The sequence below is a fragment of the Cetorhinus maximus genome, unplaced genomic scaffold (assembly GCF_964194155.1).
Source record: "Cetorhinus maximus unplaced genomic scaffold, sCetMax3.hap1.1 HAP1_SCAFFOLD_366, whole genome shotgun sequence".
In the NCBI taxonomy this organism is placed as follows: Eukaryota; Metazoa; Chordata; class Chondrichthyes; order Lamniformes; family Cetorhinidae; genus Cetorhinus; species Cetorhinus maximus.
This window is the reverse complement of record NW_027596312.1, coordinates 185950-202422: the sequence shown is the minus strand read 5'-3', so window position 1 is coordinate 202422 and position 16473 is coordinate 185950. Positions and strand designations below refer to the sequence as shown.

The 16473-nt window shown below is 56.6% G+C and overlaps 1 protein-coding gene across 1 annotated transcript; it reads right to left on the bottom strand.

The window, feature by feature from the left end:
• Positions 1 to 3846: 3846 nt before the first annotated feature.
• On the bottom strand, positions 3847 to 4758 carry LOC144673437 (uncharacterized). Its single transcript, XM_078535275.1, has 2 exons — positions 4363 to 4758; positions 3847 to 4281 (listed from the first exon to the last, which is right to left on the bottom strand). The coding sequence occupies exons 1-2, from the start codon at positions 4756 to 4758 to the stop codon at positions 3847 to 3849; spliced, it is 831 nt and encodes a 276-aa protein (XP_078391401.1).
• Between the last annotated feature and the right edge of the window lie 11715 nt (positions 4759 to 16473).

Sequence of the window (16473 nt, the reverse complement as noted above, 5' to 3'; positions counted from 1 at the left end):
TAACCAATACTTTTCCAAGTGCCAATTGATTTTGTCCTGGATTATTGTCTCCAGCCTTTCCCCACCACTGATATGAAGCTGATTGCCCTGGAATTGCTGTGTTTTTGAACAGGGGTGTAACATTTACAATCTGTCAGTCCTTTGACACCACTACTATATAAGGAGAATTGGAAGATTGTGACCAGAGCCTCCACAAGTTCCATGTGAAGGATGCTGTCTCTGACAGTGCAGCAGTCCCTCAGTGTCACCCTGGAGTGTCAGCCTAGATAATGTGCTCAGGTTTATTAATATTTCCTCTTGTTATTGATGTGGATCATTAAGAAACAATGGAGTCTTATGATGTCATCCAGTCCCAGTGCGATGATGTCATCCAGTCCCAGTGTGATGATGTCATCCAGTCCCAGTGCGATGATGTCATGAAGACTATTAAATACCAGCGGAGCCTTAGTGGTGAAAACAGTTTTGTTCGAGATGGCAGCAAATCCATTACTGATAGATCAGCAAATGGAGTGAATGGGAAAGAAAGTGAGGCAGCTCATGAACATCAGGAATAGTGTTGTAAATTATGAGGATGAGAAACATGCACAGTATATGTCCCATCTCCCGACACTCTGCCCCATCTCCCGACACGCTGCCCCCATCTCCCGACACTCTGCCCCCATCTCCCGACACTCTGCCCCCATCTCCCGACACTCTGCCCCCATCTCCCGACACGCTGCCCCATCTCCCGACACTCTGCCCCCGTCTCCCGAGCAGTCTGTCTCTACCTCTGCTGAACCCACACAGGATGCACCAAGTTGAAACCAGAGGAAAGGACTGGGTGAGAAATTGTAATTCACCAAGGGTGTGCACATTGGGGTTTGACAAAATATTAAGTTTCCTGTTTTTAACAATGAAACTTAAAACACATTGATTGGAACCATTTCCAACTTTTGTCCATTCTGACATCCCGTGGGCCAGCTCACCCTCTCACTGGGTTCATGCTGAATGTCAATCCAGGCTGGGAGCCATTGGGTGGATGGGCAATGGGTGGATGAGTGGCTGAAGGAATGTTCAGTTCACAGGGAGGTGGATGGGGGAGGGGGGTTGGTGCTGGTGGTGGGAAGTGTTCATTCTGAAGGAGTCCCACCTGAAACAGTGACCACTAACTTATCACTTTCCAATGGTGATTGACCTGCTGTGTATTTCCCCAGGTTTGTTCTGTTCAGTTTTTCAGTATTTATATATTTTTGTTTTTGCTAAAACATGTTCTTGTTCTGACACTGAAATCCAGAGGATTTTAACTCTGTTAAAGTCAATCTCCATCGAGTACACAGGAGGACTCATCTGGTCCAAACTTCTTATGGTATCAATAAACCAAGATCCTACAAGATGTTTATTTGGGGAATTGTTTTTCTCTGAGACCCGGGACAGTCAAACTATGACCCAAAGTTCAGATTAGGGCTTTGAGCCTGGGCTATGGGGCCCACATACATGGAGCAACATTACCGGATGTCCGTCATCCCCGGTTTTAATCACTCCACCATTGGTGGCCGGGCCTTCAGCTGCCTGGACCCTAAGCTCTGGAATTTCCACGCTAAACCTCTCCACCTTTCTAATTCACTTTCCTCCTTACAGACACTCGTTCGAACTGACTTCTTTGAACAAGCATTTGGTCATCTGACCTAATATGTCCTTATGCCTCTGTGAAACTTCTTTGGACAATGTATTACGTTAGAAGCTCGATATAAATAAAAGTTGTTGCATTTGTAATTGTAATTCAGTCAGACCTGATCACTTATTGAGTCTGTATGAATGTAACTCAGATAGACACAGCTTGTGTCATAGTTCAGTGAGATCTGATCCCTGAATGAGTGAGTGAGTCTGTATTAATGTAACTCAGATTGACACAACTTGTGTCAAAGTTCAGTGAGATCTGATCATTCACTGAGTGAGAGTCTGTATCAATGTCACTCAGATAGACACAGCTTGTTGGAACAGACCTAGGTAGAAGGAAGCTCTGAATTAATCAGTGGATTTTCTGTTCTCCACAGTTGGGAAAAAGGTGATTCTTTCCAAACATCCAAATGATGAATCTAGTCATTAAAGATGATTTGTTGTTTTGAGCTGAATTATTTGGTAGAATTAGAGTGAAGGAGTGGGATTGACCCACAGGCTGAGTCACCACTTTTAAGGACAGGAAGAGAGAGAATCTGGAGAGGGGAAAAGAATTAGTGAATTAGTAGGTGACTGGGCACTGAATCTGGAACAATGAGCAGAGAGGGGGAGGAGTGTGTGGGACGGGGATTTATAGATTTGGGGGAATGAAAGGAGAAAGAATATTCCATAGAAACTAGAATAGTCTGTTCTGAATTTCTATCCTGTACTGACAGTGATGACTTTTGTAAACTGTGTTTACAGGGGATTAGAGGGAGAAGATTTTCAGATGAGAAACTCAAACCAAAAATCTCAATAAGATCTTACAGAAACACTGAATTCATAAATGATCAGCCTCTGATTATGGAAGGAGAATTGTTTGTTCTGTCTGTGGGGAAATATTTAAATCATCAGTGTGACTGGAAAATCAGCGGGACAGACACACACACACACACACACACGAGTCGGAATAGCATCTCGGGGTCAAACCTGACATCACGTGTGCAATACGTCTGGTTTCGATTCAGACAGTTGTGAGGAAGAGGAATGGAGTTGGTAGCTCAGGAATGAAAACAATGGCTTCGGTCTTCCCAATACTTAATTGGAGGAAATTTCTGCACATTCACCACTGGATATCAGACAAACAGTCTGATAATTTAACAAAAGTGGAGAAGTGGAGAGAGCTGGTGGTGAGGTAGAGCTGGGCACTGTCAGTGTACATGTGATAACTGACACCGTGTTTTCAGATGATGTCGTTGTGGGGAACATGTTGATGAGAAATAAGAGGAGGCCAAGGCTGGATCTTCTGGGGACACCAGAGGTAACTGTGGGAGTGGGAAGGGAAGACATTCCAAGTAATTCCCTGGCTATGATTAGGCAGAGAAGAATGAAACCAGGAGAGAACAGCCCCACCCAGCTGGACGACAGTGGAGAGGTGTTGGAGCAGAATGGTGTGGTCAACATTGTCAAAGACTGCAGATAGGTTGAAGCTTGAGTAAATCAGTCTAAATTTGAGAGATCTACATATACAGTTTTTTATAAAGCATATTTTCAGGATCATTAAAAGTTTTATGAGCCATAAAATGTTTGTGGAGGAGAAAACACCTTTCTGACTGTACATCACACCAATAGATTCTGTTGTCGATAACTGAAACCCTATTGTAGTGACTAATAAAATCTGCTTGTGTGTGTAATTGGCAGTCATTTATATGAAATATCCTGTACATGCAGAAATGGAATTTCAAGATTTTATTTAGTGAAGAATTATAGAGAGTTATAAAGAGAATTAAGAGTTAATTATACATGAGTCTAATTTACAATGTAGACTTTACATTATATTAAATTTCCATTGAGCTTAGAGCAAGTATTTAGCTGCTTGAAGTGCTGTCTGCACAATAATGATTGTCCAAACTGTCTGTCTGAAGCCTCCTTCCCCCCGCCCCGCTCAACATCTCCTGTAACCCCCAGATTTTCACTCTAAGGTCACACCAAGTCTGAGTCATTAAAATGAGGCCTCACTGGGAAAGGTTTGGGAAATGCTGTATTCATAGACTCAGCACTTTGTGTTTAACACAAAGCTGTTTTATTTGAATTTTATCCACAACATTAACCCTTATATCTATCTGGAGTTTATTAACATCAGCAGAAACATACAGTAACGAACATGGTTCAGTCCTGGATGTGATTAACAGCAAAATCCACTTACTGTCGTTACTCATGAATTCGCTGGTGCATCAGCAGGTTGGGTGCCTGAGTGAATTTCTTTCCACACTCGAAGCAGGTGAACGGTCTCTCCCCAGTATGAACTCGTTGGTGTCTGCGCAGTGTGGCTGACAGACTGAATTTGTTCCCAGAGATGGAGCAGGTGAATGGTCTCTCCCCAGTGTGAACTTGCTGGTGTCTCTGTAGTGTGGATAACTGAGTGAATCTCTTCCCACACTCAGAGCAGGTGAATGGCCTCACACCAGTGTGAACTCGCTGGTGTGTTAGCAGTGTGGATGACTGAGTGAATCCCTTTCCACACTTGGAACAGGTGAACGGCCTCACCCTAGTGTGAATTCGCTGTTGTCTCAGCAGTGTGGATGACTGAGTGAATCCCTTCCCACCCTCGGAGCAGGTGAATGGCCTCACACCAGTGTGAGTGCGCTTGTGTATAGTGAGTTGATACGATTGCCTGAACCCAGCCCCACAGTGAGAGCACCTGAACGGTCTCTCAGCAGTGTGAACACGTTGATGCGACATCAGTTCCTGGGAACTTTTATAGCACTTCCCACAGTCTGGGCATTTAAAAGATCTCTCGTCAGTGTGAACTCGCTGATGTGTCATTAGGTTCGCTGAATTAATGAATCCCTTCCCACACTTTGAGCAGGTGAATGGTCTCTCCCCAGTGTGAACTCGCTTGTGTGTCAACAGGGTAGATAACTGAATGAATCCCTTCCTGCACATGGGGCAAGTGAATGATCTCTCCCCAGTGTGAGTGTGTCGATGAGTTTCCAGCTCTGATGGGGACTTGAATTGTTTCCCACAGTCCTCACATTTCCAAGGTTTCTCCCGGTTGTGACTGTGCTTGTGTCTCGACAGGCCAGATGATCGGCTGAAGCCTCGTCCACACACAGAACACATGTACGGTTTCTCCCCACTGTGAACGGTGCTTTTTTCTTCCATGTTCAAAATCCGATGATATTCAGGTTACGATAAATTAGGCGACTCCGTCAGATCCTGATGTGATGTTTGGTTTGAGTTTCCTGACTGCAAATCCTCCCCTTCTAATACCCTGTGAAATTGATTTAAAACAGTAAAAAGGGGAGTGAGAGAGAACCCACAAAAACACAAAGGCAGGTTGTGAAATTGAGCTGAATGAATCTGGGAATTTGTGGGGCCGGCACGAGGAAAAAGTGACCATGCAAACTGCTGGATTGTCATAAAAACCCAACTGGTTCACTAATGTCCTTCAGGGAAGGAAACCTGCCACCCAGTTTGGGCCTATAGATGACTGTGCCCTCCACAGGAGGAGAGAGAGACAGACAGGGGTTGGCATTGGGGGTGGGAGGGAGAGGAGAGCGAGACAGACAGGGGTTGGCGTTGGGGGTGGGAGGGAGAGGAGAGAGAGACAGAGATGAGTGAGACAGCATGAAAAGGAGAGGGATAAAAACAAAAAGTGTTGGAAAATCTCTGCAGGTCTGGCAGCATCTGTTGAGAGAAAAACAGAGTTAACGTTTTGAACCCGTATGACACTTTTTTGGAATAGGTGAAGCAGAGGGGATTTACATTTCTACAACTCGACCAGACCTTTCATAGAATGTCCCAAACCCTCAACCTCCACCACCTACAAGGACCAGGGTAGCAGGTGTATGTGAACATCATCACCTCCAAGTTGACTTGTCTGACATTCAGTACTGGATGAACAACATTTCCTGCATTTAAACACTGGGAAGAGTGAAGCCGTTATCTTCCGTCCCCGCTACAAACTCCACTCTAGATCCACTGGCTCCCTGCAACTGTCAGAGGCCGAGCCAGTCTGTTGAAAAATCAGTGTCATATTTGACCCCGACATGAGCTTCCAGCCACATATCCACATCATCACCAAGACCACCTATTTCCACCTTAGTAACATCGCCCGACTCCACCCCAGTCTCAGCTCATCTGCTGCTGAAACTCTCATCCATTCCTTTGTTACCTCTAGACTTAACTATCCTTACACACTCCCGGCCGGCCTCACACATTCAGCCTCCCTGTAATCTTGAGGTCATCCAAAACTCTGCTACCCGTGTGCTTACTCACACCATGTCTTGTTCACCCATCACCCCTGTGCTCACTGACCACCAAAGACTCAGGGTTAAGAAACACCAAAATGTTAAATTCCTCTTCCATATTTTCAAATCCCTTTCTATGGAATCTCCTCCAGTCTCACACCCCTCCGAGATATCTGCGCTCCTCTAATTCCAGCCTCCTGGGCATTCCTGATTTTAATTGTCCCACCTTCATTGGCCGCGCCTTCAGCTGCCAAGGCCATGAGCTCTGGAATTTCCCCCTAAACCTCTCAATACCTTTTTCCTCCTTTAGGATACTCCTTAAAACCTTTTGATTAAACATTCACTCACCTGCGCTCATGTCTTCTTATGTGGCTCAGTGTCAAATGTTTCTTTATAACATTCCTATCAATCACTTTGGAGCTTCCTATTACTCAAAATGTGCAATGTAAATACAGAGTGTTGTTGTTGATTTGGACATATATCACTGCCCCTTCATAATCACTGGGTGAATAACCTGTAACTCCTTACCGAGCAGCATTGTGGGAGCACCTTCACCACATGGACTGCAGCGGCTCAAGAAGGTCAAACATCATCTTCTCCACAGGCAACTGGGGATTGGCAATATTTGCTGGTCTTGCTAGTGAAAGGACAGGGGAGGGACTAACTGATTTGCTCTTGGAGAGAGCCAGCATGGGCACAATGGACTGAATGGCCTCCGTCTGTATTGTAATCATTCAGTGATTCAGTGACTGGTTGAGAAAGGACCTACACTGGAGGCCAGGGACCAACTTGTGTAACCAACAGCCACCCTGATACAAACCGGCTCTTAATTGGTCCGTCTGTGTTTCTAGACTCGGTTCTGTGAGCAACGCCTGCAATAAAATAATAGCAAAATACTGCAGCTGCTGGAAATCTGAAATAAAAAGAGCAAATGCTGGAAATACTCAGCAGATCAGGCATCTGTCTCTGGAGGGAGAAACAGAGTAAACATTTCAGGGGGTGCAGGATGAATCAAGGGGAATAAAAATGGTGCAGAATTTGATGGTCAATAAAAGCTCAAAAGTGGAAGAGGAATGGACTATAGCGCAGGAAAAACAATTCCTGACTATGAAAGATACTGTGGGAAGATAAAGCTGGGAAGACAGCAGCACATGGGCAGTGGTGGAAACCTCATTTAGTCACAGTCAGCAGAAGTAACAGTAAAATCCAAAATAGAGCTAAAATACACCCAATATTAGAAGCAGAGGAAGTTAGACGAAGGCAGAGAGGTGATCAGGGAGGGCAGAGGTGACACAGAGCAATGGATGGACCTGGAATCAGATCCACAGTGAAGGAGCCACACAAGCCCCAGAGACATGGAACTTCTCACAGAGATGAGAATAAAACTAAAAGCTCTAAATTGTCGATGAATGGTGAAAAATACTCAACTCTGAAACTGAAACTTTGAAAAACTCCCAAAATCACAGGGTGTCCAGGGGAGACAGAGGGGGTCCAGGGTGAGACCGAGGTGGTCCAGGGGGAGAAGGAAGGGGTTCGGGGGGAGACTGAGGGGGTCCAGGGGGAGATGGAGGGTGTCCGGGGGGAGTCTGATGGGGTCCAGGGAGAGACCGATGGGGTCCGGGGAGGAGACTGAGGGGGATGAGGATGAGACTGATGGTGTTCGAGGGGGAGATTGAGGGTCTCCAGGGAGAGACTGAGGGGGTCCAGGGGGAGATGGAGGTTGTCCAGGGGGAGACTTAGGGTTTCCAGGGGGTGATTGAGGGGGTCCAGAGGGAGACCGAGGGTTTCCAGGGGGAGACTGAGGATGTCCAGGGGGAGACCGAGGAAGACCAAGGGGGTCGGGGGGGAGACTGAGGGGGTCCGCAGGAAGACTGAGTGGTTCCAGGAGGAGACTGAGGGGGTCCAGGGGGAGACTGAGGGTGTCCAGGGGGAGACAGAGGGGGTCCGGTGGGAGACCGAGGGGGTCCAGGGGGAGACTGAGGATGTTCAGGGGGAGATTGAGGGTGTCCAGGGGGAGAATGAGGGGGTCCATGGGGAGACCGAGAGTGTCCGGGGGGAGCCTGAGAGTGTCCAGTTGGAGACTGAGGGTGTCCAGGGGGAGACCGAGGGGGTCCAGGAGGAGACTGAGGGTGTTCGAGGTGAGTCCGAGGGTGTCCGGGGAAGACTGAGGGTATTTCAGGGGGAGACAGAGGGTGACCAGTGGGGAGATTGAGGTTGTCCAAGGGGAGACTGTGGGTGTCCGGGGAAGACCAAGTGTGTCCAGGGCTGGAGACTGAGGGTGTCCGGGGGGAGACTGTGGGGGTCCGGGGGGAGACCGAGGGGGTCCGGGGGTAGACTGAGTGTTTCCAAGGGGAGACTGTGGGGGTCCAGGGGGAGACTGAGGGTGTCCAGGGGGAGACTGAGGGGGTCCGAGGGGAGACTGAGTCGGTCCTGTGGGAGACTGAGTGGGTCCAGGGGGAGACCGAGGGTGTCCGGTAGGAGAGCGAGGGGGTCCGGGGGGAGACTGAGAGGTCCGGAATGAGACAGAGGGTGCCCAGGGGGAGACTGAGGGTGTTCGAGTGGGTCCGGGGGGAAACCCAGGGTGTCCAGGGGGAGATTGAGGGGGTGCAGGGGGAGACTGAAGGTGTCCAGGGGGAGTCTGAGGGCGTCCAGAGGGAGGCCGCGGGGGTCCCGGTGGAGAACGAAGGGGTACCAGGGGAGACCAAGCGTGTCCTGGGGGAGACAAAGGGGGTCCGGGTGGAGACCGAGGGGGTCCAGGGGGAGACTGAGGATGTTCAGGGGGAGATTGAGGGCGTCCAGGGGGAGAATGAGGGGGTCCGAGGGGAGACCATGGGGGTCAAGGGGGAGAATGACGGGGTCCAGGGGGAGACCGAGGGGACCGGGGGGACACCGGGAGGGTCCGGGGGGAGACCAAGGGGGTCCGGCGGGAGACTGAGGAGGACCAGGGGGAGACTGAGGGAGTTCGAGGGGGAGACTGAGGGTGTCCAGCGGGAGACCGATGGGGCCCGTGGGGAGACTGAGGGGGTCCGGGGGGAGACTGAGAGGGTCCGGGGGGAGACTGCGGGTGTCCAGGGGGAGACTGAAGGGGTCCGCGGGGAGAATGTGGGTGTCCAGGGGGAGACTGAGGGGGTCCAGGAGGAGACTGAGGGTGTCCAGTGGGAGACTGAGGGTGTCCATGGGGAGACCGATGGGGCCCGGGGGGAGAATGAGGGGGTCCGGGGGAAGACTGAGGGGGTCCGAGGGGAAAATGAGGGGGTCAGGGGGGAGAATGAGGGGGTGCAGGGGGAGGCAAAGGGCGTTCGAGGGGGAGAATGAGGGTTTCCAGGGGAGACTGAGGGTGTCCAGGGGGAGACTGAGGGGGTCCGGGGGGGAGACAGAGGGTGTCCAGTGGGAGACTGATGGGGGTCCAGGGGGAGTCTGAGGCTGTTCGAGGGGGAGATGGAGGGTGTCCAGGGGGAGTCTGAGGCTGTTCGAGGGGGAGACAGAGGGTGTCCAGGGGGAGACTGAGGGGTTCCAGGGGGTGACTGAGGGGGTCCGGTTGGAGACCGAGGGGGTCCAGGGTGAGACTGAGGGGGTCCTGGGGGAGACTGAGGGGGTCCGGGGGGAGACCAAGGGTGTCCAGGGGGAGCCTGAGGGTGTCCAGGGGGAGACTGAGGGTGTCCAGGGGGAGAATGAGTGGGTCCAGCGGGAGACTGAGGGGGTCCAGCGGGAGACTGAGGGGGTCCATGGGGAGACTGAGGGTGTCCAGGGGGAGACTGAGGGTGTCCAGGGGGAGACTGAGAGTATTTCAGGGGGAGATAGAGGGGGTCCAGGAGGAGACTGTGGGTGTCCGGGAGACACCGAGGGTTTCCAGGGGGTGACTGAGGTTGTCTGGGAGGGGGGGGGGGAACTGAGCGGGTCCAGGGGGGGACTGAGGGGGTCCAGGGGGAGATTGAGGGTGTTCGAGGGGGAGAATGAGTGGGTCCAGCGGGAGACTGAGGGGGTCCAGCGGGAGACTGAGGGGGTCCATGGGGAGACTGAGGGTGTCCAGGGGGAGACTGAGGGTGTCCAGGGGGAGACTGAGGGTATTTCAGGGGGAGATAGAGGGGGTCCAGGAGGAGACTGTGGGTGTCCGGGAGACACCGAGGGTTTCCAGGGGGTGACTGAGGTTGTCTGGGAGGGGGGGGGGGGAACTGAGCGGGTCCAGGGGGGGACTGAGGGGGTCCAGGGGGAGATTGAGGGTGTTCGAGGGGGAGACCGAGGTTGTCCAGGTGGAGACCGACTGGGTCCGGGGGGAGTCGGAGGGTGTCTACGGGAGACTGAGGGGGTCCGGGGGAGACCGAGGCGGTCCAGGAGGACAAGGAAGGGGTCCGGGGGAGACTGAGGGGGTCCAGGGGGAGACTGATGGGGTCCAGGGTGAGACAGAGGGGGTCCAGGGGGAGACCTAGGGTGTCCAGGGGGAGACTGAGGGTGTCCAGGGGTTGAATGAGGGTGTCCGAGGCTTAACTGAGGGTGTCCAGGGGGATACTGAGCAGGTCCAGAGGGTGACTGAGGGGGTCCAGGGGGAGACTGAAGGTGTCCAGGGGGAGACTGAGGTTGTCCAGGGGGAGACTGAGGGTGTTCGAGGGGAGAAGGAGGGTGTGCACGGGGAGACTGAGGGTGTCCAGCGGGAGACCGAGGGGGTCCAGAGGGAGACTGAGGGTGACCAGCGGGCGGCCGAGTCTTTCCGGGGGGAGACTGAGGGTGTCCAGGTGGAGATCAAGGCTTTCCTGGGGGAGACCGAGGGGGTCCAGTGGGAGACCGAGTGGGTGCAGGGGGAGACTGAGGGTGTCCGGGGGGAGACCGAGGGGGTCCAGGGGGAAGAGCGAGGGTGTCAGGGGGGAGATTGGGAGTGTCCATGGGGAGACTGAGGGGGTCGAGGGGGAGACTCAGGTTGTCCAGGGGGAAACTGAGGGGGTCCGAGGGGTGACCGAGGGTGTCCAGGGGGTGACTGAGGGGGTCCGGGGAGAGACAGAGGTTGTCCAGGGGGAAACTGAGGGGGTCCGAGGGAAGACCGACGGTGTCCAGGGGGAGAGTGAGCGGTTCCGGGGGAGACTGAGAGGGTCCAGGGGGAGACCGAGGCTGTCCAGTGGGAGACTCAGGGTGTCCACGGGGAGACCGAGGGTGTCCGGGGGGAGACTGAGGGTTTCCAGGGGGAGACTGAGGGTGTCCAGTGGGAGACCAAGGTTGTCCAGAGGGAGACTGAGGGTGTGCAGGGGGAGACCGAGGATGTCTGAGGGGAGACTGAGGGTGTTCGAGGGGGAGAATGAGGGTGAAAAGGGTGAGACTGAGGGTTTTCGAGGGGGAGACTGAGGGTGTTCGAGGGGGAGACAGCGGGTGTCCAGGGGGAGACTGAGGGTGTCCATGGGGAGACTGAGGGCGTCCATGGGGAGACTGAGGGTGTCTAGGGGAGACCGAGGTGGTCCAGTGTGAGACTGAGTGTGTCCGGGGGGAGACTGAGGAGGTCCAGGGGGTGACTGAGGGGGTCAGGGCGGAGACTGAGGTGGTCCGAGGGGAAACTGAGGGTTTTCAAGGTGGAGACTGAGGGGGTCCGGGCAGAGACTGAAGTTGTTCGAGGGGTAGAATGAGGGTGTCCGAGGGGAGACCGAGGGGGTCCAGGTGGAGTCTGAAGGGGTCCAGGGGGAGATTGAGGGTTTCCAGGGGAGGGACCGAGGGTGTCCGGGGGGAGACTGAGGGTGTCCAGGGGGAGATTGAGGGTGTCCAGGGGTGGACTGAGGGAATCCAGGGGGAGAATGAGGGTGTCCAGGGGGAGAATGAGGGTGTCCAGGGGGAGGCTGAGGGGGTCCGGGGTAGACTGAGGGGGGTCCAGGGGGAGACTGAGGGGGTCCAGGGGGAGGCTGAGATGATCCGGGGACAGACTAAGGGGGTCCGAGGGGAGACTTAGGGGGTCCAGGAGGAGACTGAGGGCGTCCAGGGGGAGGCTTAGGGGGTCCAGGGAGAGACTGATGGGTTCCAGGGGGAGACCAAGGGGGTCCAGGGGGAGAATGAGGGTGTCCAGGGGGAGACCGAGGGCGTCTGGGGACAGGCTGAGGGGGTCTGGGGTAGACTGAGGATGCCCAGGGGGAGACTGAGGGGGGTCCAGGGGGAGACTGAGGGGGTCCAGGGGGAGGCTGAGGTGGTCCGGGGACAGACTGAGGGGGTCCGAGGGGAGACTTAGGGGGTCCAGGGGGAGACTGAAGGGGTCCGGGGGGAGACCGAGGGCGTCCAGGGACAGACTGAGGGAGTCCAGGGGGAGACTATGGATGTGCAGGGGGAAACTGAGGGGGGTCCAGGGGGAGACTGAGGGGGTCCGAGGGGAAACTGAGGGTATCCAGTAGGAGAATGAGGGTTTCCAGGGGGAGACTGAGAGTGTCCAGGGGGAGACTGAGGGTGTCTAGGTGGACACCGAGGGGGTCCATGGGGAGACGGAGGGCGTCCGTGGGGAGACTGAGGGGGTCCGGGGACAGACTGAGGGGGTCCGAGAGGAGACTGAGGGGATCCAGGGCGAGACTGAGGGGGTCCAGGGGGAGGCCGAGGGGGTCCGGGGGGAGACCGAGGGCATTCATGTGGAGACCAAGGGCGTCCGGGGGGAGACCGAGGGGATCCAGGGACAGACTGAGAGGATAAGAGGGGAGACATAGGGTGTCCAGGGGGAGACAGAGGGGGTCCGGGTGGAGACTGAGGGTATCCAGGGGGAGACTGAGGGTGTCCAGGGGGAGAATGAGGGTGTCCAGGTGGACACCGAGGGGGTCCATGGGGAGACGGAGGGCGTCCGTGGGGAGACTGAGGGGGTCCGGGGACAGACTGAGGGGGTCCGAGAGGAGACTGAGGGGATCCAGGGCGAGACTGAGGGGGTCCAGGGGGAGGCCGAGGGGGTCCGGGGGGAGACCGAGGGCATTCATGTGGAGACCAAGGGCGTCCGGGGGGAGACCGAGGGGATCCAGGGACAGACTGAGAGGATAAAAGGGGAGACATAGGGTGTCCAGGGGGAGACAGAGGGGGTCCGGGTGGAGACTGAGGGTATCCAGGGGGAGACTGAGGGTGTCCAGGGGGAGAATGAGGGTGTCCAGGGGGAGGCTGAGGTGGTCCGGGGACAGACTGAGGGGGTCCGAGGGGAGACTTAGGGGGTCCAGGGGGAGACTGAGGGGGTCCAGGGGGAGACCGAGGGCATTCATGGGGAGACCGAGGGCGTCCAGGGGGAGACCGAGAGGATCCGGGGACAGACTGAGAGGATACAAGGGGAGGCATAGGGTGTCCAGGGGGAAACTGAGGGGGTTCCAGGGGGTGACTGAGGGGATCCAGGGGGAGACTGAGGGGGGTCCAGGGGGAGACATAGGATGTCCAGGGGGAGACTGAGGATGTCCAGGGAGAGACTGAGAAGTTCCTGGGGGTGACAGAGGGTGTCCAGAGGGAGACTGAGGGTGTCCACGGGGAGACTGAGTGGGGTCTAGGGGGAGACTGAGGGGATCCAGGGGGTGACTGAGGGGGATCCGGGAGGAGAGTTAGTGGGTCCAGGGGGAGAGTGAGGAGATCCAGGGGGAGGCTGAGGGGGTGTGGGCGGGGACTGAGCGGGTCCAGGGGGAGGCTGAGGTGGGCCAGGGGGAGACTGAGGGTGTCCGAGGGGGGACTGAGTGGGTCCGGGGTGAGACTGAGGGGGACCAGCAGGTGACTGAGGGTTTTCGAGGGTGCGACTGAGGGTGAAAAGGCTGAGACTGAGGATTTTCGAGGGGGAGACTGAGGGTGTCCAGTGGGAGACCGCGGGTGTCCGAGGGGAGACCGAGGGTGTCCAGGGGGAGACCGAGGATGTCTGAGGGGAGACTGAGGGTGTTCGAGGGGGAGAATGAGGGTGTTCGAGGGGGAGACTGAGGGTGTCCATGGGGAGACTGAGGGCGTCCATGAGGAGACTGAGGGTGTCCAGGGGTGACCGAGGTGGTCCAGTGTGAGACTGAGTGTGTCCGGGGGGAGACTGAGGAGGTCCAGGAGGTGACTGAGGGGGTCAGGGCGGAGACTAAGGTGGTCCGAGGGGAAACTGAGGGTGTTCAAGGTGGAGACTGAGGGGGTCCGGGCGGAGACTGAGTGTGTTCGAGGGGTAGAATGAGGGTGTCCAAGGGGAGACTGAGGGGGTCCAGGTGGAGTCTGAAGGGGTCCAGGGGGAGATTGAGGGTTTCCAGGAGGGTACCAAGGGTGTCCGGGGGGAGATTGAGGGTGTCCAGGGGGAGATTGAGGGTGTCCAGGGGTGGACTGAGGGAGTCCAGGGGGAGACTGAGGGTGTCCAGGGGGTGACTGAGGGTGTCCGGGGGGAGACTGAGGGTGTCCAGCGGGAGACTGATCTGTCCAGGGGGAGTCTGAGTGTGTCCAGGGGGAGAATGAGGGTGTCCAGGGGGAGGTTGAGGGGGTCTGGGGTAGACTGGGGATGCCCAGGGGGAGACTGAGGGGGGTCCAGGGGGAGACTGAGGGGGTCCAGGGGGAGGCTGAGATGGTCCGGGGACAGACTGAGGGGGTCCGAGGGGAGACTTAGGGGGTCCAAGGGGAGACTGAGGGGGTCCAGGGGGAGACCGAGGGGGTCCAGGGGGAGAATGAGGGTGTCCAGGGGGAGACTATGGATGTGCAGTGGGAGACTGAGGGGGGTCCAGGGGGAGACTGAGGGGGTCCGAGGGGAAACTGAGGGTGTCCAGTAGGAGAATGAGGGTTTCCAGGGGGAGACTGAGGGTGTCTAGGTGGACACCGAGGGGGTCCACGGGGAGACGGAGGGCGTCCGTGGGGAGACTGAGGGGGTCCGGGGACAGACTGAGGGGGTCCGAGAAGTGACTGAGGGGGTCCATGGGGAGGCCGAGGGCGTCCGGGGGGAGACTGAGGGTATCCAGGTGGGATTCGAGGGTTTCCTGAAGGAGACCGAGGGGGTCCAGGGGGAGACCGAGTGGGTGCAGGGGGAGACTGAGGGTGTCCGGGGGGAGACCGAGGGGGTCTGGGGGGAAGAGCGAGCGTGTCCGGGGGGAGATTGAGAGTGTCCAGGGGGAGATTCACGGTGTCGAGGGGGATACTCAGGTTGTCCAGGGGGAAACTGAGGGGGTCTGAGGAGTGACCGAGGGTGTCCAGGGGGTGACTGAGGGGGTCCGGGGAGAGACCGAGGTTGTCCAGGGGGAAACTGAGGGGGTCCGAGGGGAGACCGAAGGTGTCCAGGGGGAGAGTGAGCGGTTCCAGGGGGAGACTGAGAGGGTCCAGGGGGAGACCGAGGCTGTCCAGTGGGAGACTCAGGGTGTCCAGGGGGAGACCGAGGGTGTCCGGGGGGAGACTGAGGGTTTCCAGGGGGAGACTGAGGGTGTCCAGTGGGAGACCAAGGTTGTCCAGAGGGAGACTGAGGGAGTCCAGGGGGAGACCGAGGATGTCAGAGGGGAGACTGAGGGTGTTCGAGGGGGAGAATGAGGTTGAAAAGGGTGAGACTGAGGGTTTTCAAGGGGGAGACTGAGGGTGTCCAGGGGGTGACTGAGGGTGTCCAGGGGGAGACAGAGGGGGTCCGGGTGGAGACTGAGGGTATCCAGGGGGTGACTGAGGGTGTCCAGGGGGAGAATGAGGGTGTCCAGGGGGAGGCTGAGGTGGTCCGGGGACAGACTGAGGGGGTCCGAGGGGAGACTTAGGGGGTCCAGGGGGAGACTGAGGGGGTCCGGGGGGAGTCCGAGGGCATTCATGGGGAGACCGAGGGCGTCCGGGTGGAGACCGAGGGCGTCCGGGGGGAGACAGAGGTCGTCCGGGGGGAGACCGAGGGGATCCGGGGACAGACTGAGAGGATACAAGGGAAGACATATGGTGTCCAGGGGGAGACTGAGGGTATCCAGGGGGAAACTGAGGGTGTTCCAGGGGGCGACTGAGGGGATCCAGGGGGAGACTGAGGGGGGTCCAGGGGGAGACATAGGATTTCCAGGGGGAGACTGAGGATGTCCAGGGGGAGACTGAGAAATTCCTGGGTGTCCAGGGGGAGACTGAGGGTGTCCACGGGGAGACTGAGTGGGGTCTATGGGGAGACTGAGGGGATTCAGGGGGTGACTGAGGGGGATCCGGGGGGAGAGTTAGTGGGTCCAGGGGGAGACTGAGGAGATCCAGGGGGAGGCTGAGGGCGTTTGGGCGGGGACTGAGCGGGTCCAGGGGGAGGCTGAGGGGGTCCAGGGGGAGACTGAGGGGGTCCGAGGGGGGACTGAGTGGGTCCGGGGGGAGACTGAGGGGGACCAGCAGGTGACTGAGGGTTTTCGAGGGTGCGACTGAGGGTGAAAAGGGTGAGACTGAGGATTTTCGAGGGGGAGACTGAGGGTGTTCGAGGGGGAGACCGCGGGTGTCCGGGGGAGATTGAGGGTGTCCAGGGGAGACTGACGGTGTCCAGGGGGAGACCGAGGTGGTCCAGGGGGAGAATGAAGGGGTCCGGGGGGGAGACCGAGGGTGTCCAGGGGGAGATTGAGGATTTCCAGGGGGTGACTGAGGGTGTCCGAGTGGAGACCGAGGGGGTCCACGGGGAGACTGAGGATGTTCAGGGGGAGATTGAGGGTGTCCAGGGGGAGAATGAGTGGGTCCATGGGGA

Excerpts from the sequence above, each read along its gene's own strand:
- LOC144673437 (XM_078535275.1), bottom strand. The coding sequence starts at position 4,758 with ATGTGTTCTGTGTGTGGACGAGGCTTCAGCCGATCATCTGGCCTGTCG. Across the intron at positions 4,282-4,362 it reads AACTGATGTCGCATCAACGT|CGCACTCACACTGGTGTGAG; the intron begins GTTCACACTGCT and ends ACTATACACAAG.